General features: G+C 44.8%; 1 protein-coding gene and 1 pseudogene across 1 annotated transcript in view; one reads left to right on the plus strand and one right to left on the minus strand.

The window, feature by feature from the left end:
- Positions 1–10,885, minus strand: part of SLC22A16 (solute carrier family 22 member 16) — a 47,285-nt gene extending 36,400 nt beyond the window's left edge. The window contains exons 1-2 of the mRNA XM_058307286.2: positions 10,723–10,885; positions 2,826–3,305 (exon numbers count right to left, since the gene is read on the minus strand). Coding sequence (XP_058163269.1) covers positions 2,826–3,305; positions 10,723–10,775 — 533 coding nt within the window. The 5' untranslated portion in view covers positions 10,776–10,885. The remainder of the gene's footprint in view (positions 1–2,825; positions 3,306–10,722) is intronic.
- A 4,791-nt stretch (positions 10,886–15,676) lies between these two features.
- LOC101439704 (serine/arginine-rich splicing factor 10 pseudogene) lies at positions 15,677–16,797 on the plus strand (annotated as a pseudogene).
- The last annotated feature ends 7,553 nt before the right edge of the window (positions 16,798–24,350 follow it).

Below are 24,350 nucleotides of genomic sequence, written 5' to 3' on the forward strand. Positions count from 1 at the left end.
ATAATCTAGGGACTGTATAACATGGTGATTTTGATAGTGGATATGGTTAATAGTACAAATACAAGAATTTTCCTTTATTACAAGATGTTAAAAATATGGAGATACATGAGAAAAATACAACTGATTTATAGACTACAGTTAACAGTAATATTGTAATATTTTTACAGCAATGGCAAAGAAGGTACTATATCAATGCTAAGAGTCAATAATGGGGAAGTATAAGAAGGTACGGGATTTTTCCTTTTGGAGTAATGAAAATGTTCTGAAATGGACTGAGCTGATGACAGCACAACTCTGCTGAAACTGAGAGCCAATGAGTGTACACTTTGGATGGATTGTACAAGGCAGGGGACCGTACAAGGCATAGAACCCCATAGTAGATGATGGACGTGGTTTACAGTACAAATATGAGAATGCTGTCTCATGAACTATAACAAATATATAATACTAATGATGGTGTTAAAATAGGATGATTTGTGGGAAAAAATACACCAAATATAAACTTTGGACTATAGATACCAGTAATGTTATGATGATGTTCTTTCATCTTTGTAACAATGTGTCACAACAATGTAAGGTATTGGTGGTGGGAAGATGCAAGAGAATCCTGCATGGCATGCATGATTGTTTTAACTCGCAACTTTTCAAATTAAAAAAAAGAGAGAGAGAAAGTCGTCTTTTAGGCCACTCAATAAACTAAGCCTTCAAGGTGAGTGGTGGGAAGAGCCTCTCCACCAACTTCTTGGGCATTTCGTGCCCATCTTACAATCACTGAGCTCCAACATAAATAAGTGATTCATAACACCTAAAACTTTTTTACCTTGCTCCCCAAATATATATTTTGTCCCTCTCTCCACTGACACCCTAACTTTCACACCTCCCCAGAACATAGCTATGGAGTAGAAGTTTCTTAAAAATTAAAACATTCAGCTATCATATGACTAGACTCCACTTCTGTTCCAATTCCCTTATTCAATTGCCGCTTCCTGGAGAGGATATGGTTGGGTAGCAGGAAGTGTTCCCTGATCCCCTGGTTAAAGACCTGGGCATTTCTTTCTCTAGACATTAGTCTTAGTTTGCCACAGGGCTGCCGATGCAAAGTACAGAAATGGATTGGCTTTTAGAATGGAAATTTTATTTTGGGTTAAAGCTTACAATTCTGAGGCCAGGAGATGTCCAAATTAAGGCACGATCAGAGATGTTACTGGTAATCCTGGCATGCTGCCGTGCGGTAATTGGGCATATGGCAGGGCTTGTCTCCTCGGCCAAGGGCTGCTCTGTGGGCCCAGCCCCTTGGGGGTCTCTTTCCGTGCTTCTGTGCTCTCCTGGTTCCAGACTCCAGGACCTCTCTCTGCCTCTCATGGCTCCTCTGTTTTCCTGCAGTCCTCTCTCTAACATGGCAGGACCAATATAATACAGCGGCTTCCTTTTTCTCCTGTGTCTCCGTTTATGTCAGTCAAAACGGTCTCACACCCACAGGGGTGGATTAGCTCAAAAACATACTCTTTCTCTTTTTGGGATTCACGAAAGAATTTCAAACTGTCACAGCATCCATACTTCTTGTCTCTGTAGCTTACACTTCTAGTTAAGTCCTGGCTACAACAATAGCCTATAATTTTTCTTTGGACATGTTTGCTGGCCCCACTAGACTGGCATGCCCCAAGGGCAGGGATTCCCAACCTACACTACTATCTTTAGATTGCCAGTGTCCAGCACATGGCTGTAAAATTCACAACTACGTGGCTCAAGTAAACTGGTCTCTTAAAAAGCAGGTATTTAAAGTGTGGCCTGGGAAGCGGACTTGGCCCAACGGATAGGGCGTCTGCCTACCACATGGGAGGTCCACAGTTCAAACCCAGGGCCTCCCTGGCCCATATGGAGCTGGCCCATGCACAGTGCTGATGCGCGTAAGGAGGGCTGTGCCATGCAGGGGTGTCCCCCGCGTAGGGGAGCCCCACACACAAGGAGTGCACCCCGTAAGGAGAGTCACCCAGTGGAAAAGAAAGTTCAGCCTGCCCAGGAATGGCTCCGCACACATGGAGAGCCGACACAGCAAGATGATGCAACAAGAATAGACACAGTTTCCTGGTGCTGCTGACAACAAAACAACAAGGAAGCAGACATGGAAGAACACACAGCTAATGGACACAGAGAGGAGACAACTGGGGCAGGGGGTGGGAAGGGGAGAGAAATCAATAAAAAATAAATCTTTAAAAAAATAAAAATAAAGTGTGGCCTGTGTATATACACAGGTGAGCTCGCTTTATTTCAAGAGTTATGTGTTCATTTTAATATGAATTTTTGAAATAGATAGTTGGTATATCAAAACCACAATTTCATAAATACTACTGTTTAGGACAAGGTTAAACCTCTTAAAAAGCAAGTCTTTTTAAAGAAAAAATATTCAAAGTAACAGCTGAGAACAATTAAGTAGTTATGTGTCCAGGGTACTTTTTCTGTATTAATTTTGCAACAGTCCTCTGAAGTGAGTGCTATTATTTTCATCACCAGCTTACATATGAGATACTGAAGCACAGATAGTTAGGTGATTTGCCCAGGCTCCACCCCTTATAAGTAGTAGGGCCAGGATTTGAACACAGGAGACTGGCTTCATTGCCCATCCCCTCACCACTATGTTTTTTTTTGTTTTTTTTTTTACCACTATGTTATTTTGCCTCCCTAAATAACAGACCAGCAAGGTGGTAGGTATTTGGAGAGAAGGTACAAAAATGATGGAAATTGTGGACATAATTCTGTCTCCTCAGAAAACCAGAAAAGAAAATGGTCTCCAAACTAATGCAACAATGCGACACATTTCATTTTACCTGTCAGAAAGGTAGCCGAAAATCACTGCTCCCAGCAGGACTCCAAGCATAAATGTAGGCTGGATCATCTTTGCGAGCCATTCTTGGTGACAGACCAGATTCCACTCGGTCACCACGGTGCTTTCCCACTTTCTCCAGTCATAGATGTACCCGCCCGAGCACGGAAATTCATGCTTACTGCCGTGGTAGTCATACTCCAAATGAACTGCATTCTCCCTCCAGTACATGTGACACCCAGTGAGCTCCCAAATTGTGCCATTCTGCAGCTGCAGGGCAATGTGATCTTCCTGGCCTGGGGAAAACAGGGCCCAGATGTCCTCCAACCCCAAAGTGGTGTCCTGGTGGAAAAGAACCATACTCACATTGCCTGGGGGTTTGCAGACATAGTGGGGGGTGGCTGTCATGAACACAGAAGCCAAATAGTGGATGCCGCAAGAGGTGTTCTGGAAGGCACATACAACGTAGAGGAATATCTGGAATCTACAAAGAGAGAAAAACCTTGTCTATGGGCTGAGAAAGAACATAAGCAAATATATAGGGACTCCACCATGCTTAAGCTTAATAGGCATACAGATGGATATATATATAAGCAATTACAGATACGTCTGTAAGCATGGATTAGTAAATATAGAGTTGATCTTCATTATTCATGGATTCCATATTTGCAAATTTGCCTACTTGCTAAAATTTATTTATAACCCCAAAATCAATTCTCACGGTGCTTTCACAGTCATCAGCAGACATGCACAGAACAACAAAAAGCTTGAGTTGCCTGACATGCGCGTTCTCAGTTAAGGGCAACAAGGCAATGCTCTGCCTTATTGTTTCAGCCTTCATATTGTAAACAAGTGTCCTTTTCATGGGATATTTAGTGCCATATTTTTTTACATTTTAATGTATTGATGATCTCACTGTTTAAAATGGTCCCCGAGCTTAGGGCCAAAGTGCTTTCATTCCTAAGAACAGAGGGTTGTAAAGTGCCATACAGAGAAAACGTGTGTTAGATAAGCTTTGTTCAAGAGCTGTTGGCCATGAGTTTAATGCTAATGATCAACAATATTTATTAAATACAGTATCTTTAAACAGAAACACACATAAAGCAAGGTTATGTGTTGACTGGTTGACAAAAATGTTGTGGCCAGAGGCTGTTAGGAACCTAACTTTGTATTTCCCCTAAAAGAAATGGTTCAGTATTCACAAATTCAGTGTTCGCAGCAACTTCATAGAACATAACTATCACAAATAATAAGACTCAACTGAATTACTTAGCTCTGTGTTCTGAGAAGGCCTAGAAACAAAGACATCCCAGTAGCAATTAGCATACCCAATGCCCTGATCTTGATGTCTAAAAACCATTCTCTAATTAAAGGAGTCAGGAATTACTGGGAAAATGTTGATTCTAGGACCAGAACAGGGAAGATACAAGATAAGCCTGGAGCAACTTGTTGTATTAAAAAGTAAGGAAGGGAAGCAGATTTGGCCCAAAGGAGTGGACATCCACCTACCACATGGGAGGTCCAAGATTCAAACCCAGGGCCTCCTGACCCATGTGATGAGCTAGCCCACACACCGTGCTGATGTGCACAAGCAGTGCCATGCCATGCAGGGGTGTTCCCTGCGTAGGGGAGCCCCATGCACAAGGAGTGCACCCCATAATGAGAGGTGCCCGGTGCGAAAAAAGTGCAACCTACCCAGGAATGGCACCACACACAGAGAGCTGACGCAGCAAGATGATGCAACAAAAAGAGACACAGATTCCAGGTGCCACTGACAAGAGTACAGGTGGACACAGAAGAACACACAGTGAATGGACACAGAGAGCAGACAACTGGGGGGGGGAGAGAGAAATAAATAATAAATAAATATTTTTTTTAAAAAAATAAGGGAGCACTTAGAAAACAAAAGGATAGGGAAGCAGATTTGGCCCAGTGGTTAGGGCATCCGTCTACCACATGGGAGGTCCGCGGTTCAAACCCCGGGCCTCCTTGACCCATGTGGAGCTGGCCCATGTGCAGTGCTGATGCATGCAAGGAGTGCCGTGCCACGCAGGGGTGTCCCCTGCATAGGGGAGCCCCACACGCAAGAAGTGTGCCCCGTAAGGAGAGCCACCCAGTGCAAAAGAAAGTGCAGCCTGACTAAGAATGGCACTGCCCACATGGAGAGCTGACACAACCAGATGACGCAACAAAAACAAAAAGAAATACAGATTCCCGTGCTGCTGACAACAACAGAAGCAGACAAAGAAGAAGACGCAGCAAATAGACACAGAGAACAGACAACCGGGGAAGGGGCGAAGGGGAGGAAATACATAAAGTAAATCAATCTTAAAAAAAACACACAAAAGGATAGGCGCATGTTAAAGAGATACAGAAGACAACCTAAAAGAGTGATGACAAAACTGGAACAATTTGAGTAAAAAAATAAATACTGTAGTATTGAATTATATCCCAAAGTACAAGTATATACAGTTTAAGGATAAAAAATAAATATTTACGAGTTCATACTGATATAAATAAATGACTGAACAAATAAATTAAAAGGTAAGAAGGGACACATCTTTCTTAGAGTAGAATTCCAACTAATATGTGTAGACACCACCCCTTCTAAAGGAGGTGGAGATTAATTCTCAGTCCTTGCCCCTTGAGAGTGAGCTAGACTTATTGACACATTTCTCCTCTATAACTACAATATGCAACTGAAGTGCCATCCTGTGATTTACATTGATATTTAAAGCACACAAGGTGAATGCTTTCTATTTCTCTACCAAACCAACTAAAGAAGTTCCATAAAAGGTAGATGAAAATCTCATAAGGGTAGAAACTGTGGCTCAGCCACTCTAGTATCTCTAGTGGCACCTAGCACAGTGTGCAGTGTCTCGACAACGTCACAGAACCCCTTGGGCAAAGAATGAAAGGGAATGAAGTTGATGCCTTCTCAGTATCTCTGGTAAAGAGAGGTATTCAACAGGTCAGTGTATCCAAAACATCATGACAAGTGTTCCCCATCAGCAATAAAAACGAACGTGTGTGTGAGAGAGAACGCGTACATATAAAATGAGCACATATATAAATCCACAGCCATATCATAGGAATTGATGTGTATGTTAAGAACATAAATTTATATATCTGCCTATTTATTATATACCGACATTTATATGAAAACGGGTGTTTTCTTCTGGCATCTTGAAGGATCACCTCTGCCTACCATGAGTAAACACACCCAGCTTTGGAGACTATCACAAGCGACAATGAGAGGCGAAGTCCCAGGCATGGTGCCATGAAGTTATCAACTTCGCGAGCCCCCGCCTCCACAGGCATGACTGCCAAGCTGGCAATGCTGATATTTGGCCTCCGTGACTCAGTTCTCAGAGAACGTCATGTAGATAAACAGTACGTGAGATGGCATCAATTTAAAACATGTGACTATCAGGACACCAAAAAAAAAAAAAAAAGGACACCATAAGCTGGTTGTGTTGGCCACAGTTTCAAAACTGAACTCTGCGTCTGGCACTGGCCTTGGTAGCTAGTCCAGAGGGGGAAAAGAAACGCAAAGCAAAAGGCAACGGGAACTATGTGGCTTTCCTCTGCAATGGAAAGAGAAGGAAAACATACAAATTACTGTTTTCAGGGTTTCTGTGGGACGCAGAGAGCAACCAGGAGAAGAGCTTGGCACCCTGGTTGTGTAAGTCCATGGGGCCAGTGGGAACCAGCTCTGTTTTTCCAGAAGAAAAGTGATCAGAAGTCAGCCCAGCTCCATTCCATGCAGGGTCAGAGCAGGAAGAGCAGGCTGAGATCAGGCCTGGAGCCTCAGTGGCTCAAACAGCCCAAGGGGTCAGTGCTTGACCCTTCTACCCTGCAGGCCACAAGTCGCCACAGAGCCTCAGGCAGGCTCTGCTCTGGCCTGTGCACACTACCTGTGGCCTCATGGGAGTGTGCATCTGCCACGACCATGGTCATGGCACCCAGGCAGCCGTCACTTAAGGTGTATCATTCCCTGTTTCAAGGACAACTTCTTGCATAAACAAGCCGCTGGTCCTCTAACATAGCACTCCCTCCCTTACAGAGATTTGTACTACCTCAGCAAAGAATGCACCTGGGGGCTAGACTGACAAGGTTTAAACCATGGCTCTGCCCTGACCACTTGTGCCTTTGGGAAGGATGCCTGACCTTTTGTGAGGCAGTTTTCTCCTCTGAAAATAGGAACAAAATGAATATATATAAAACACTGTAGCACACTGTAGGTGCATATGAGAGCTAGTTATTATTTGTTCATAAGCCTAAGTCAAAAAGAAGAGCTAAAAAGTAAGTTTTCTAAGTTAAAAAAAAAACACAAAAAACACAAAGAACACAAACAAAAATACCAGAACCTCTTAAATGCATAGATGTGGATGCATTACAGGCTCCACACTCCAACTATGAAATTTTAAACCATCCCTCTCCACATTCCCAGACAACTCAGGGATCCAAGTTCTTAGATAATCCCAACATAGATATCCGAACCCCAGTTTCCTTAATTCCCTCTCCATGGTTTCAGAACAAGTCCTGGAATGGCTTTTTAATTCTCCACAGGGTGTCCTGCTTTTCTCCTCAAAGGTAAGTAAAATAGTGCTTATCCTAAAAATAAGTGTTAATCCGGTTTCCCTACTTAAAATTTTCAACCAGGTTTCCTTTAGGCAGGGGTTCCTAACAAGGGGTCAATAAGCTTGAATTTAAATTTTAAAAAAAATTATTCTTGTAAGGACATATGGTGTAGGTGTGACATAGTTATTAAATAATACACAGTATAGTGTGGACTTAGTAAAGGGTCCACAGTTTTCACCTTACTGGTAAAGGGGTCCATGGAACAAAAAAGGTTAAGAACCCTGCCTTAAGAGAAGACTAAACAGGAGCAGATGTGGCTCAAGCAGTTGAGTGCCTGCTTCCCACATAGGAGGTCCCATGTTCAGTTCCTGGTGCCTCCTAAAGAAGACAAACAATGAGCGGACACTGAGCAAAAACAATGAGCAAAAACAACGGAGCAAGACAATGAGCAAGCAATAAGCAGACAACAAGCAAAAACAAATGAGCAGGAAATGGATGTGGCTCAAGCAGTTGAGTGCTTGCCTCCCATATAGGAGGTCCCAGGTTCAGTTCCCGGTGCCTCCTAAAGAAGACAAATAATGAGCAAACATAAAGCAAAACAACAAGCAGACATCAAGCAAAATGATGAGCAGACAATGAGCAAAAACGAGCAAGACAATGAGCAAACAACAAGCAAAAGCAATAAGCAAGACAATGAGCAAACAAGCAAAAACAATGAGCAAACAGACAAGGGAGTGATGGGGGTGGAGAGAGACTAACTATCACACATTAGTCTCCCTTTCTATCCATAAGAGACTAATTGAAGCAAATACAGAGGGAAAATGGGGAACCTTGATGCAGTCGACCTGTGTGCCCTTCTGTGGTAAGTATTGGCTCATTACCATTTTCCCTCCTTCAAACTGCTTCCACAAGTCACTTCTCCCCACCAATATGAGGCTCAGGTAACAATAATAGCCACGATTTATTGAGAACTTACTGAATGATAAGACATGAGCATATATCATTATGGCCAACTAAGAGCTGTGTCCTAAAATCCACTGTCTCCTTCCACTATGAGAAGCTCCACTGGACCATGGGGAGGAGGACAAGGGAGCAGCTGCCCCAGAGGCAGGAAGGGAGCACCACACTGAGAATGGCAGAGATCACCCACCCACTCAAGGCCCTGGAAGAACCCATGGAACAGAATCTGTCAACCTGCCCTGGGCAGTTATCGGAGGGAGAAAACCTGTTTGAAGGATCTCTTTCTTACAGCACCTTAGCCAAACACATACCAATATAACTACCTTCGTTAATCCCTACAACACATGAGTAAAGAATGGTATTCCTGGGAAGCGGACTTGGCCCAGTGGTTAGGGCGTCCGTGTGGAGCTGGCCCATGCGCAGTGCTGATGCGCGCAAGGAATGCCGTGCCACGCAGGGGTGTCCCCACTTAGGGGAGCCCCACGCACAAGGAGTACGCCCCGTAAGGAGAGCCGCCCAGCGCGAAAGAAAGTGCAGCCTGCCCAGGAATGGCACCACACACACGGAGAGCTGACACAACAAGATGACACAACAAAAAGAAACACAGATTCCTGTGCTGCTGACAACAACAGAAGCGGACAAAGAAGAACACACAGATAGACACAGAGAACAGACAACGGGGGGAGGGAAGGGGAGAGAAATAAAATAAATAAATCTTTAAAAAAAAAAGAATGGTATTCGTACCTTCCACCTTGTAGGGTTATTGTGAGGATGAAATGAGAGAGTGCGCCTAGAGCCCTCCACGACTACTGTTAGTCCCATTTTCCAGCTGGGGAAGTGGTAAGCCAAATGCTCAAAATGATCAAGTTAATAAGTGGTAGAGCTGGGATCAGAACCCAGACCTACCCTCAGAGCTGGTCTTTTACTCCACATGCTATTCTACTTCCGGAAGGATAAAATGAAGACACGCATAAAGGGCCCGGCAGAGTCTGGGGGCTGGTACTTAATTTCAGGTAGGAGCCCTTGCTTTGGCTGAGTGCCTGGGCTGCCGAGGTCCGCGGAGCCGGCGCCCAAACCTGCTCCATTACGAGGTTTGTGACTCGGCCAGAAACCCCAGTTTTTCCTATCTGTAAAAGGAAGGTGACACTAACAACTTCATAGGGCTTGGGTGAAAAATAAAAGAGTTAACTTGCACAAAGAGCTTTAGGAGAGAGCCAGGCACAGCTCAGCATTCAACAGCGCAGGCACCGGTGGAAGGAGGCGGCAAGCTCCTGCTCCCCCCACCCCCCACTCAAGCACCTCCTTTGCTGCAGACATTGGGATTTGTACCCCACTTTCCCGTACTTTCAACTTGGAAAAGGGACTCCACAGTGATGGTGATCACTCCCATTTTATGAATAGGAAACCGAGCCTCGGATTAGACCCAGAGGCACAATAAGGTAAATGGCAGCGCAGGACCCAGACTCAGCTCACACCCGAGGTCCTGAGCTGTCTGGCCCCACACCCAGCTGCCTCTCCTCCCAAAGCACGTGGAGTCCAGAGAGGAGGGTTCTCCGGAAGAGAAGGAAAGAGTGAATAAATAAATTTTTTAAAAAATGTAAATTAATTTAACAAATGAAAAGTGGGTTCCAGGTGTACAAAGGTAACCAGGTGGGTTAAATCTAGACGGCGCCACGTGGTAGCTGTGGGTCCTTGGCCCTACCAGCCTCCCTTTACCATTCAGGAAAATAAGAATTCTGACAACTCCATTGCAGGGTCCTTCTGGGCATTAAACGAATTAAAGCATCGTGTTGAAGCGAGGACGGGTGTAATTTGGAATACAGCAGGTTTCTATTAAAACGCAACAGCCTTGGACCAACTGTTGTTCCTGGAGCAATACCTGCCAGGCACTGAGAGGGAGCCTACGCGCGCGCCAGGCTGCCCTCCTTTGGGGAAGTGAAAGGGGAGACCGTTTGGCGGATTAGAGAAACTGGCCGCCAGGGCCAGTCACTTCTCCACTCCTGTGACTTGGCCCTCCAGGCACTGGCTCCTGGCACTGTGCGGAGGGCGCACCCTGGGTCCCACCTGCCAGGCAGCGGGCGCGCGTGGCTAGCCCGGCTCCCCCCACCCCCCAGGCGAGCCCCAGCGCCTCTCTTCTAGCTGCGGGGAGGTCCCGCCGCCCGAGTTAGGGAGCACAGCCCAGTCCGGGCCAGGAATGTGGACGCCTGTCTCCTGACTTCCTGGGAAAGGCGAGGGGGCGATGTCTTAGGATCCCTGGCGCAAGGCGAGAACTCCGCAAAGAACTGACTCCTACCGGCGCCTCCATCCACGTGGCTCTCACTCCACTCCTCTCCACCTCCCTCCACCGAACTCCCCACCTGCCGAAGTGGCCCACGCGGTCAAAAATCAACTCCAAGTCTCCGGACCCCATGATGCCGCCGTGCCCTCCCCTCCTGCCAGGACGCGCCGAGCTGGCCTGGGGCCACTGACTTCGGGCGCCGAGCCCGCCCCGCCCCGCGCCCAGGACGCCAGAGGCGCGAAACTCCCCGCCCCGGGGCCACCGCAGCCGGGGCTGCCCCAGGCCCCTGCCCACCCGACGCTAGACCCTGCCCCCTTCGGTTGCGCGGTTCCCCCTTCCCTCCCAGCCGCCCCCGGCCCCTCTCTATCGCCGCCGCCGCCTCCGCGCGCTCTGGTCCCCAGTGTCCGCCGTCGGTCCGGTTCCCTTACCTCCAGCTCCGCCACTTCCCGATCCCTCCCAGACGCCCGGTCGGACCCTTGACACTCACTGTGGTCACGTTTTCGCCACACTCGGGGGAAGGACATCGGGAGAGGTTGTCACTCAACAGCTCGGGACCGGAATGGAGAGGACCCGACTTCATATGGGCAGCGGGCGAGAGACTCTGCAGAACCACAAGCCTTAAAACCAATGTTCTTCTGTACAGAAGTCTTAAAAGGGTTGTTCATCTTTGGAAATGAGTAGAAAAGGTGAAAGCACATCATAGTGTTTGTAACAAGCAGCGCAATTATATGGGTATGACAGTGGTTGAAAGGGAAGGTCTATTACTAGAAGGAAAGCTAAAAAAATGTAACGGGACTGTATAGCATACTGACAGCTCATGTGAAATATGAAGATGGGTGATATTGCATATGTGACTGTTTCTCTTCGAATCTGAATAAAGGTATGTTAATGATACAAGATGTATCAGGCAAAAAGACAAAAACAAAAATATTAGGCTAACTGAAGGAAACCAGATATAAAGTACTACTTATTGTATGATTCCATTTATATAAAATGTAAATATTAATCAATTTATAAAAAGGGAAGTAGATTAGTGATTATATAGGGCTGGGGAAGGATAGAGAGGCTGAGAGGTGATTGCTAAGGGGTGTGGGGTTTTTCTTTCTGGAATAATGAAATTGTTCTAAAGATTCTGTGGTGGTGAATGCACAACACTGACTGTTCTAAAAGCTATTGATTATATCTTTTGGATGGAATGTATGGCATGTGAATATATCTCAATAAAACTGTGAAAAAAAAATAAAACATAGTTCTGGTGTTAAGAACTCACCACAGTACTTGCTTAAAATGTACATTTCTGGACTCCATCCCAGAGGATTCCTCCTGCCTAGGATACGGCATGATTTTTAGCAAGCAGACCAGGTCATTCGATGGGCCATACTTCGACATGCTCGAGGGATGGCATGTACCATCCTTTCCTCTGCATTTCCATCTCTGTCATCTATTTCTATTTATGTGTGATTTTGTTCTGCTCTCTCCAAACCTGTTGCATTGGTATTTTAATTCCTGTGTCCATAATGCATACACTGTCTTCATTATTTTAGCTTTATACAATCTGTCCCGATCAAAATTTTCCTCCTACCACCCCAAAATAACTCTTATCAAAGTCACCATGATTTCCAGGTTGCCAACTTCAGTGGTCCATTCTCAATCCATATTTTACTCAATCGCCACTATTAAAAGAACAATTATTTTAAAAGGTAAAGTGAAGACTCACACACAAATATGAAATGAACACATCCAATGAGGGAACTAGTAAGATGTTATAATCAGTTCAAAGAAGAATTCAATGAAGCACACATATATAGGTAATTTAAGGAATGCTAACATGAATTTACAAGCAGATGCAAAATGGGTGTACCTACAGGGCACTTATCACCTGAATTAGGTTCAGGCCACTGAACCTAATTTATTTCTGCGGACAAGAATCATTTGCGTTATCAGTTTTCTGCAATTAAAAAATTGTAAAATAGCTCAAAGACAATGAAAGTCAGAGATAACCTTAAGGGTATGCTAGACAGAACACTAATTTTTTTTTAAAATTTTGCCCATTTCAAAGTCTTTCACAATATTTAGTGATTCACAGTATCTGTTTGTCCACCTTGAAACATTTTCTTTCTTGGCTTCCATGCCACCCGACTCCCTCTTAGCTTGCTGCTTGCTGTTCTTCAGTCTCTCAGGTCCTCCTCTTCCCACTTTCTAAATGTTGGAGCAACCCCAGGGCTCTGGGTTCTTCCCTTCTCTTTTCATACTTTCCCTAAGTGATGTCATCTAGTCCCAGTGTTGGCAAACTACAGCCTGTGGGTCAAATCCGGCTTACTGCCTGTCTCTCATTCACATATCGTCTACGGCTGCTTTCTTCCTTCAATGGCAAGGTTAAGTAGCTGTGACAGAGACTATGGCTACAAAGCTGAAAATGTTTACAATATGGCTCTATACAGAAAAAGGTTGCCAACCCATGATGTAGCTCTGGGCTTTCAAAACTATTTATACATGGACAACTATTTGTACATTGACAACTCTTTACACATTGACAACTGTTTAAACATTGACAACTCTTTATACATTGACAACACCCATATTCGTATGCCCAATTTGACGTCACCTCAGCCCTCCAGAGTGCCTGCCTAACACCAGCACCTTCTGCCCACTTCCACCGCATGTGGAACCAACTTAACTTGGTCACCCTCAATCCTGCTACTCCCCCCTTTCAGTAAATGGCACTACACTCACCCAGTCGCTTAGGCCCAAACCCCTGGCGTCTTCTTTTATGCCTCTCTTGCTTTCATACTCCATATCTTTTTCTATCAGAAAATTCTGGTTGCTCTGTCTGTATAATAGAGCCAGGTTCTGAACACTTCACCCCACCCCCACTGCTAACCCCCTTGTCCAAATCACGATCATCTCTTGCCTGGATGACATAATATCCTCCTAACTGGTCTCCCTGCTTCCTCCCTTGCCCCACACAGCAGGAAAGTGCTCCCTTAAAAATATAAGTGAGCTAGAGTCACAACCTGACTGGGCAGCTTCTCATCCTGTTTAGAATAAAATTCTAAACGCCCTTAGCATGGGCATAGCTGATTCTGGGACTCACTTCCTACTACTCCCTCTTCACCACCACTCCATTCCAGCTGCTCTAGCCTCCTTGCTCATTCTCAAACACAGTAAACACACCCCAGTCCTTGGACTTTTACACTTGCTATTCCCTCTGCCCAAAACTTCGTTTCCTAGAAACTTCTTTCCACTTTGCTCATATGCTTACTTAGATCAGTTTGCCGTTCAAATAGTGCCTCTTCTGAGAGGGCTTGTCTACTCCTCCGATCTAAAATATCAGGCCCATCACTCTCTAGCCTCTTACCATGCTACCCTGTTTTATTTTTTCTCCATAGCACTTATAATTACTTGATTTTACACACACATATGCTCACTCAAACGCAGTCTGATAATCACTTCTCTAGAATATAAGCTTCATGAGGGCAGGGAGTTTGCCTAATAGTAGGTGCTCAGTAAAGGTGTTGAATGAATGAATGGATATAATCCAAACACAGGGGATAGGGGAACAAATTTTAAACAATTTCCTAAGAGTACCGGTTTCTCTGAACATGAATGGAAGAAGACTAAGGAAATAAAACAAGGTCATTTTAACACAAATGCATGGAAGACATACTTCTAGCAGTTAGTGTCAGGGGTTGTGGGAGAATGGGGAGGGGAGAACAACCTTCTAATTCTAGAATAAATTGTTGTTAAATTGGGTAGCTTAGAAACCCAACATGTGATTACATATTCTGAAATCCTGTGGCCCCCCAGGTTGCCCACCTCCAACCCTCACCCAAGCCTGAATTTCTGCTCCTTGGAAGCACTTCTAGGTCCCTCCGGGGTACCCACAAAATGGAGAGGAGGCAGAGAGTAATCACAATGATTATGTTAGTTGGTGGGCAAAGAGCAACCCAGAGACACACTTATAACAAGTAAGTAGGCATCGGATTATAAAGTTGGGTATAAATGTACTGGCAAAGGATCATCTGGCCATGGCTAAGAAATCACCAAGAAAGAAGAAAGGGGATTTGGTGCCGCGGGAGTGGATGGGCAGTCCACAGTGTTCCTGCCTGGGGTAGGTTGAACTATGTCCCCTAAGAAACACATGTTCTTAACCTTGATCTCCACCTGGATGGATGCGAACCCGTTGTAAATAGGACCTTATTTTCAGTTAAGGTGTGGTCAAGTGGGTTAAGGTGGGTCCTAATCTGGATTACTGGGGGTATTTTAAAGGGAACTGGGAAATCCCAAGTGTTAGAAGAAAGGAGAGGACATTGCCACATATTATGGGAAAGCCAGGGAACCCCAAGGATTGCCAGCAGCCAGCCCGAGAAAGCTGCAGTCTTCTGGGGAAAAGCAAGCCTTACCAACATCTGTCTTTGGACTTCTCCTAGCCTCAAACCAATAAAGTCCTGATGTCGAAGCCAAAAACAGTTTGTGGTATTTGTAATAGCCAATCAGGCAAACGAAGACACTGCCAGAAGAGGCTCGCAGGGCCAGTCTCACAGGCTTTGCCCACCCTGCCCTCCCCACAGCCCAGACAGTCTGCTGCACCAGCGGCTTTGCTCGCAAGCTTCCCATCCTGCCAAGAATAAAATTCAGAGTTTACACACCAGCTCTGCAGTGTTCCTCAGGAGAGCCCTCCAGTGCCTGGGGAAATCCCAGAGTAGAGTTTGCTTACCTATCTCCCCTTTCACAAACTCCTCCCCTACGCACCAGGGGCTGCAGCCTAGGGGCTAATTCAACTTAAAGTCTGTTAATGAAGAGAGTGGATTGGCACCCCCTACTGGCAAAGAGCTCCAGGCTGACCGCCAAGCTCTAGATCCTTCCAGCCCCAAGTTCTAGATCCTCACTCCCAGCTCTCTGCTGGACACTTCACTGGGTCATGCCTTGAATTACCAAGTAGCCCTTGTAAAATGCCAGTGTGAGTAGGTCACCCATGGCTCTCAGCCTTCTGCGGCTCTCGGCATTTCAGGAGTAAGTTTCATCTTCTCAGCATGACCTACAACGCCGTCCAGGGCAGGATCCCTGCTTACCTCACAGGAATCTCTCCGGTCCTGTTCCCACAGAATCCCTTTGCTCCAGAACTGTGAGGTTACCTTCAGTTCTCATGATGCATGCTACTGGAGTCCGCCTGAAATGCACCTTTTTCTCTGCTGTAACCTTTGCCTGGAAATCCCTCCCCACCTCAATTTCTGGCTACATCCTGCTCATCCATCAGGAGTTAGTTCAGGTGTTACTTAATCTTTGGCCCCTGAGTCCAAATGAATGAAGTTCTGACTCCTTTCCTTGGTTTAAAAGCTCTGGAGTCAGGTAGGAGCCGCAGACTGTTTGCTGCGTCTGTTAGTTTGGTGGCTGAGAATCTATTAGTTAATACTTCACCACCAGGTATCTGCACCCACTCCCAGCCCTTCCCAAACACGTTGCTTGGTAAGGAATGTGGCCGGGGACAGCAGGTCTGAAGATTTACATCGTGTTTTTGGTTATGGTCCTTTAGTTGATGTGTATGTTCCACTTGATTTCTACACTAGCCATCCAAGAGGATTTGCTTATGTTCAATTTAAGGATTTCCATGATGCTGAAGATGCATTACATAATTTGGACAGGAAATGGATTTGTGGACATCAAATTAAAATCTAGTTTGCGCAGGGAGATGGGAAGACAACAAATCAGATGAAAAGCAAGGAAGGGAGGAATGTACACAGTCCTTGACGCTACGATGATTATGACAGACATAGATGTTCTAGAAGCAGAGTTAGGAAAGGAGATTAAGAAACCAGCCTTGGGAAGCAGATGTGGTTCAAGTGATAGGGCTTCTACCTACCATATGTAAGGACCAAGTTTCGATCCTTGGGGCCTCCTGGTAAAAAAGAAAAAGAGAAAGCTGTGCGTGTGCAGCGAGCCAGTGCTGGTGCAGCGAGCTGAGTGCCTGTGTGAGTACCCACATTGGTCTTTTGGTTACAACTATAGAAGATCTTATACTCCCAGAAACAGTAAACCAACTGCAAGACTACATCGTAGCAGAAGCCATTCCAACAATGATAGACCAAACTGCAGCTGGAACCAGTACAGTTCTGCTTACACATGTCAAGAAAGAGCTGAGAAAGCAGAGAAATAACCAAAGAAGGGCAGTTCTAGCAACCAAAGGGTGGGTGGAAGTCACTGCAGTATGAATACTGTATGAATATTTTGACTCTGGTCTGAAAAGATAAAACAATGTTATTGAAAATGTTATGATAACACAGCTATTTCCAGTAGAAGGGCCCACCTGATCCAGCACCACAAAGGAGAAACACGTCTCTCAGTGAGAAGGAGATTTACTGTGAGTGCACAAGCATAGAACTGGGGAAATCTTCCCAAAACCAGTTCAAGTGAGAATGGGAGTTAGGGGTAGGGGAGAAGAAAAACAAGTGATGCCAAGGGTCTTGTGAGGAGGGTACGTGCAATTTCTCAGGCATGTGTTGCCTCAAGCACACCAAACCTGTCTTGGCTTTCAGCGGCTGATTAACCACAGTTTAGCAAGGTCTTCACAACTCCTTTCTCCGCCAACCACTCAAGGATATCAAGCTTTTTGGTCTCTGAGAAAAGTTACAGATTTCCTGGGTCATAAGGTACTCCTGACACCATTCTCTCTGGTGTTGCTTTGAGATGTTATCTTATTCCTGTAAGCAAAACTGAGAGGGTCTGGTTAATATCTTTCAGGAAACTAAATGCAAAGAGTAAACTTTTAAAATTAGATAAATAGAAAACCAGCTCAATTAGAGTATTAGAATTTTCAGAGCTTCTTAAGTGAAGAAATTTTTAGTAAGCACATTTTCCAGCCATCAAAAACTACATGGGGGAAGAGAATGTGGCTCAACTGACAGAGCTTCTGCCTACCATATAGGAGGACCTGGGTTCGATCCCTGGGTTCGATCCCTGGGGCCTCCTGGTGAAAAAGAACATGAGAAAGCGTGCCTGCATGGCAAGCCAGTGCCCACATGAGTGCTCACGTGGTGAGCCAGTGCCCACATGAGTGCCTGTGTGAGTGCCCACATGGCGAGCCAGTGCCTTGCGCAAGTGAGTCATGCAGCAAGATGATGATGCATCAGGAGAGAAACAAAGAGAGAGTCAAGGTGAAGCACCACAGAAACCAGGACCTGAGGTGGTGCTATTGACAGGGAACCTCTCTCCCAATCAGAGGTCTCCAGGATCAAATCCCTGTGAATCCTAGAGGAAAGAAAATAAGAAGAGAAGACAACACAGATAGCAGGGCAGGAGCAGGGAAAGGGGGGAAATAGATAAAAAAATAAATCTTAAAAAATACTACATAGAATAATTGAAATCCATGAAAGCAAGCATTTTAGGACAAATAAAAGGAAATTCAACTTTGTACTTGCAGAAACTAATCCCTAAATATGAATAGGTTTATATTGATGCATGGGCGATAGATTCATTCATAATAAATGATTGAAGAGTAGGATGTCTCACTATCAAGAAAGACAGCCATAGTCTGTCTCAGTGTCTCAATTGGTCTGTCTCTAACTGAATTGGGTGGGAAACACCATGGTCCAAACATAAACTTTCTCTTGGTTGTCTCTTAAAGTCAGTTCCAGTTTTGCTATTATTGGCAAACCTTGCCTATGTTTATTCTGATGTCAGAGTTCTCTGCTTAATTGTTTGCTTTTTTGGCCTCTGACTTTATTTACTTGTACGCCACATGTGGGTTACATCTTCCTCCTTCCCAGGTAAATTCCAAATATGATTCTTGATATCTGGCTAAGAGGGTCCATCTCTTCTAACCTCTTACCTAGTCAGTCGATTCAGCTAACATTTATTACACCCTTAGTGTTGGACAAAACATTTTACTGGATACCTGGGGAGAGAAAAATATATATAATTCACTTATTCAGTAAATATCTACTGAGAGCACAATCTAGTGAATCATTACAGTATGTTCTCATTATTATTATTATTATTATTTTTTTTAAAGATTTATTTGTTTAATTTCCCCCCCTCCCCTGGTTGTCTGTTCTTGGTGTTTATTTGCTGCGTCTTGTTTCTTTGTCCGCTTCTGTTGTCGTCAGCGGCACGGGAAGTGTGGGCGGCGCCATTCCTGGGCAGGCTGCTCTCTCTTTTCACGCTGGGCGGCTTTTCTCACGGGTGCACTCCTTGCGCGTGGGGCTCCCCCACGCGGGGGACACCCTTGCGTGGCACGGCACTCCTTGCGCGCATCAGCACTGCGCATGGCCAGCTCCACACGGGTCAAGGAGGCCCGGGGTTTGAACCGCGGACCTCCCATATGGTAGACAGACGCCCTAACCACTGGGCCAAAGTCCGTTTCCCTGTTCTCATTATTTTGTTTGAGGTATACGCACAATATTTTACACTACTTCTATCTTAATGTAATTATAAAACTCAATATATGCTATCAAAGATAAGTAATTTTGTGGTTATCTGCCATATTAAAGTATCCAGAATTTGTTTGCATTCCAATAATACAAATAATGAAAAAATGATTTGTTTTTTTATGTAATAAACTGATTCATTGTGCGGTCACTCTAAAAAACAAAGGAAAATGAAAAGCTCTGGAGTCAGAACCACCACTAACCACTTGTGTTATTTTGGGCAATCATTTAACTTAAGTTTTCTTTTGAAGATAATAAGAGTGCCTACCTGGTTATGGGTATTAAATGAGGTCAATGTCTCCCAAACTTCAGCCTCCAGCTACTGGTGATCACCTTCACAATAATTGCCAAACCTACATACTGTAATTTTTTTAATTTTAAAACTGAATTTTAAATTGACTCACATTTTAAACAACATCGAATATGCTGGCTTTTAAATAGTATGTGAATTTGAATTTCGTGCTAGAACAGCAACCACTCTAATGTTTCAAGCAGAAAGGGTGTAATAAAGGAAATGTGTACTTTTAATATCGCTGGAAGGGCTGGAGGAGCAGAATTCAGGGGGCTACAACTTGGGTCCCATCGCCATAGTTGCAGCCCAGAGGCCGAGACGCTGCCGTGGCCGCTGCTGCTACCAGCACTGCAGCACTGCTGCTTTTAGGAGGAGGGTTGAACAGTGTATGCTGCACAGTTCCAAAAACAGCAACGTAAATATGTCGTTGACCAGAATAAAAAAATCATCTTGCCTGGTATCCCCTGAGAGAAGACAGAGTAAAGGATGAAATGTGGGTGACATAAGGAACAAAAATGGTCCTGGCTTTGGCCTCCCCAGAGTAACTCCTGTGCTCTTATGATTCCCTTTTTGCAGGGCTTTTATTTTCTGACCCCCATCTTCCCTTTATCTCCCTCCCATCTTGCTGTTTCCGTGAGCAAGTGCCATCAGTTGCTATAGAAGCTGGGAGAAGGCTACGTGAATGCGTATGTGTGATATTTGGCCCATTTAATAAGCATCGTTATTAGTTGTGTGAACTCTGTGTGAGGGGGCAAAAATGAGATTAAGATATGATCCTTTACAAATGCACACACTACGTGCTGACACCGTTCATTATTTCATTTCCTTCTTACAACTCTCTAAGATCAATACTATGCTCATCCCCATATTCAGCTAAGAAAAAAAAAATGAGACTCAGAGAGAACATGTAATCTGTTTAAGATCACCCACATTCAAGAGCTGCAAATCCAGGTTCAAACTCAGGCTCGTCTTACTCCAAAGCCGTCGCTCATAGAGACACTGGTGATGCTTGTTATAGAAAGTGTGGTGTTCTGCAGATACCATCGACATGACGTAAGCCTAAATTCAGTGGCTGAACCATCCGTCCCCAACCATCCTATGAAATGTCTGCAGAGTACTATTTCAAAAGCCCTCAAACACCCTCATCTGGCCTCGTGTTCAAAGTCCTTAAAGGAGGAAGTGAATACTTCTGGCTGGGGTAATCGAAGACTTCCAGAGGATATGATATTTGATCCAGGATTTGAAGGATAAGTAAATATTACCAGACAGAGGTGGGGCAGGTGAAGAAAAGCACCTGAGTAAAGATCAGCGGTAAGGAAATCTGGGGCATAGGTGAGGCCGTGATCGGGGACACGGTGGGAAGCTAAAGCAGATGAGAGGAGAACAGGCATGTGTCATGCTTGTACTTCACCTGGTGCCTGGCACGCAGGGACTGCTGGATAGGTTTTCCTGGACGGCATGGGATTTTTCCACTAAGAGCGCGGGTTCCTACATCAGGCCACCAGGTTGTAAATTCTGTCTCCACTGTTGATGAACTCTAAGACCTTGGGCAGGTTACTTAACGCTCTGGTCTCATTACCCATCAAAATGGTGAAAATAACAGTCCAGGAAGAGTGCTCTATTCATCAGGATATTTTCTTTGCAAGTGATGGGGAACCCAATTCAAACTAGCTTAAGAAAGAATGCGACTTTTTTTAAAGATTTTTTTTTCTCTCCCCTTCCACCCCCCACCCCCACCCAGTTGTCTGCCCCATGTCCATTCACTGTGTGTTCTTCTGTGTCCGCTTATATTCTTGTCAGCGGCACCAGGAATCTGTGTCTCTTTTTGTTGCGTCATCTTGCTGCATCAGCTCCGGTGTGTGCGGCCCCACTCCTGGGCAGGTTGCACTTTCTTTTGCGCTGGGCGGCTCTCCTTACAGGGCGCACTCCTTGTGCATGGGGCTCCCCTATGCAGGGGACACCCCTGAATGGCAGGGCGCTCCTTATGCATCAGCACTGCGCATGGGCCAGCTCCACACGGGTCAAGGAGGCCCGGGGTTTGAACGACGGACCTCCCATGTGGTGGGTGGATGCCCTATCCATTGGGCCAGATTTGCTTCCCAGAAAGGGACTTTTTGTCTCACCATAGGAGAAACTCAGGGGTAATGCTAGCTGCATGTCTCCACCCCCCACCCCCTTGTTTATCTCTTCCCATCTCTGCTCTTCTAGGTGTCTCTATGTAGATTTCAATAGCAGAAGAGAGAAACCACCTCTCTCCAAAGTGTGTCTTTCTTATGGGATCAGGGCTCAAGGAGGAGGGTTGCAGAATAAGGTACCCCTAAATCATCTGAAAACAACCTGACTCTGTTCCAGGGAGGCTTCCCCATGGCTCCGCTTTCCCTAGGTAGTAGCAATGATGGATATTTGCCCTTATCTTTCATCTCTGTAACTTGGATGTGTTCCTGCATCTTGTGACAGCCTAAGAGGGATTCTAGCCTTCCACTCCACTAGTTGTCTGTCCGGTACCATCTTTTTTTATAATAAAACCCCTTCGATAAAAATCACACCAGTGGTGGCTGAATAGCAAGGTTAGCCTGGTGCAGACCTGAATAGGTAAATGACAAATCACATTATCTAAAAAGGGGTTGAAAGACCCCTCTGCCCAAGTCTCTGTCTGCCAGTCTGCCACGGACAACTGACGTAGCATCCTAAATGTTCCATTTTAAGGATGACCTCTCTTCTCCTGCAAGGTCTGGTTCTCCCTTTCTTTATGCCAAATGCCCACCTATCTTTCCTAGTTCAGCTACAGTGATGTGCCTCTTCCATGAAGCTCTCTCTGATCCTGCTGCCCAAGATTCTCTGTCCCCTGACCTCCCTCTTTCTCTCCAGCAGAGAACTGCCCAGGTGGCTAAGTACTCATCTTCTCCAGTGGCTGCCAGCTCGGAGAGGACAAGAAATGCATGTTTTTGGCTTTGCCTACCCAGCATCTAGTACCATACTGGGTAGTGGGTGCTCAATAAATGAAGGAGTAAGTATGATACAGTCGAGGATCACTAAACCTGGAATTAAATGATCAGGCTAAGTGAGCTCTTTGGCTTACTTGTGTATATTACAAGTTACTTAACTCTTTTGAGCCATAGCTAACAAGTAAGGAAAATAATCTCTTCCCACCCAACCCCCAGCCCATTGCATAGGTTTGCCATGGAACTTAAGTGAAATGAGGTATTTGAAAAATCTTTTAACCAGAGCAGAGACCTAAAGGAAATTTGAGGACATGCTGGTCTAACCCATTCATTTTACAGATAGTAAATCTGAGCCCTGAGATGTTTCTTTTCATCAAAGTTTACCATCCCTCATCCCATTCCTCTGGGAGTCTGTTCTTCCTAGGCAACCTGGAAGTCGAAATCTGATAAATTCACTTTACTCATGAGTTAATGATCATTTAGAGTGTGAGAGCATCTCTCCTGGAGATAGTTTACATTTTATGTGGCAATGGGATTTTATTCAAGTCTTTAAACAGACTAATAGAGAGTTACTTTTGGCTGGGTCAGCTTTCTAGTCCTTCCCAATTTGCATCATATAAATGGCTGCCTTTCTGTATACTATGTCCTCCATTGATAACTGGAGAAAAACTGCATTAATTTTACAGTAACATCTGTACCTCCCACAAGCGTACTATGTCCAACACTCTGGAGGATTTGCCTTTTTCAAATATAAGAACTAGAATGCTCAGGCTCCTCAAATCATGAAAGGAGTAAACATCTTCAGAGAGATGAAAGTAACCATGGCACTTAGGAAAGAATCTTTAAATAGAAGTAAGGAAATATAAGGCCCAGCTCTTACCCTAGCATGTTATGTGAACTTGAGTAACTCAATCTTTATGAGTGTTTCCCCCACAATATTTGAATACATTTTAGTGTATTTGTGTGTGTGTGTGTGTATGTCCAGGCTGTGTGTTAACATAGGTCAAAATTCAAAAGAAATCAAGGTCAAAGAGTGAAAAATCTCTCTTTAGTTCTCTCCAGCTCCTGTATCCCACACTCAGGCCACAGACAAATCCTTGGCTATACTTTCAGAAATATTTTATGCATAAACTACCAAAAACAAATCTATTACCACCACCCCCCCTTTCGTCCCATACACATGGCTCTGCAATTTGCCATATTCTTTCTTGGAGGACAGTCCTAATCACTACATGAAAAGCTGCCATTTTTAATAGCCACATGATATTTTTCTATTCTGTGGGTATACCATAATTCATTTAAACAAATTGTTGTTGAACTTTTAGGTTGATCCCACTCATTGGTGATTACAAATAATGCTACATTGAATAACCTTGAACATACCTCATTTGCACATGTGAGAGCCATTTTGTTGGCTCATTACTAGAAATTAATTGCTGGCTATAACTTTATTCACATCTATAATTCTTTTTAGATATTGTCAAATTGCCCTTCAGAATCATTGTGCCAATTTGCACTCTCGTCAGCATGTGTAATGGCATTTTTTTTTCACTCACTAGATTGATGTCATCAAGATGGCAGAGTGAGATGCTCCAGGAAGTTTTAAACAAGCAAAGACAAGCAGAACCATCTTTCTCAAAGCTCTGGAAAACAGTTAAAGGGTTGCAGAAACTGGACAAACATCAAATAAAGAAAAAGGCAACTGAAAAATGGAACCCCTCATGGCACCTTGGCTTGGACCCTCCTCTACCCCTTCCCCAGTTCAGTGCAGGTACCTGGCGCCAGTTCCAGGGAAAACACAGTAACGCTTGCACACACCAGCGTGTATGTATGCCTGGAGGCAGCTGAAGGACTGAACTGGGACGTACTTCACAGGCTTGCCACCCCAGAACTTGCCCAGCACGTAGAAGAGGCCTGCAGAGTAGTTAATACGCTGTAAGAAAACCTTCGAACCACTGCTGTCTGGGGCAAAGGATTATCAGCTTTAAGACATTCATAATAGTATGCAGGACCAGAAAAAAGACTATTTCCTATAAGAAAAGGAGACATT

This window comes from Dasypus novemcinctus, chromosome 11 (genome assembly GCF_030445035.2).
Source record: "Dasypus novemcinctus isolate mDasNov1 chromosome 11, mDasNov1.1.hap2, whole genome shotgun sequence".
Classification (NCBI taxonomy): Eukaryota; Metazoa; Chordata; class Mammalia; order Cingulata; family Dasypodidae; genus Dasypus; species Dasypus novemcinctus.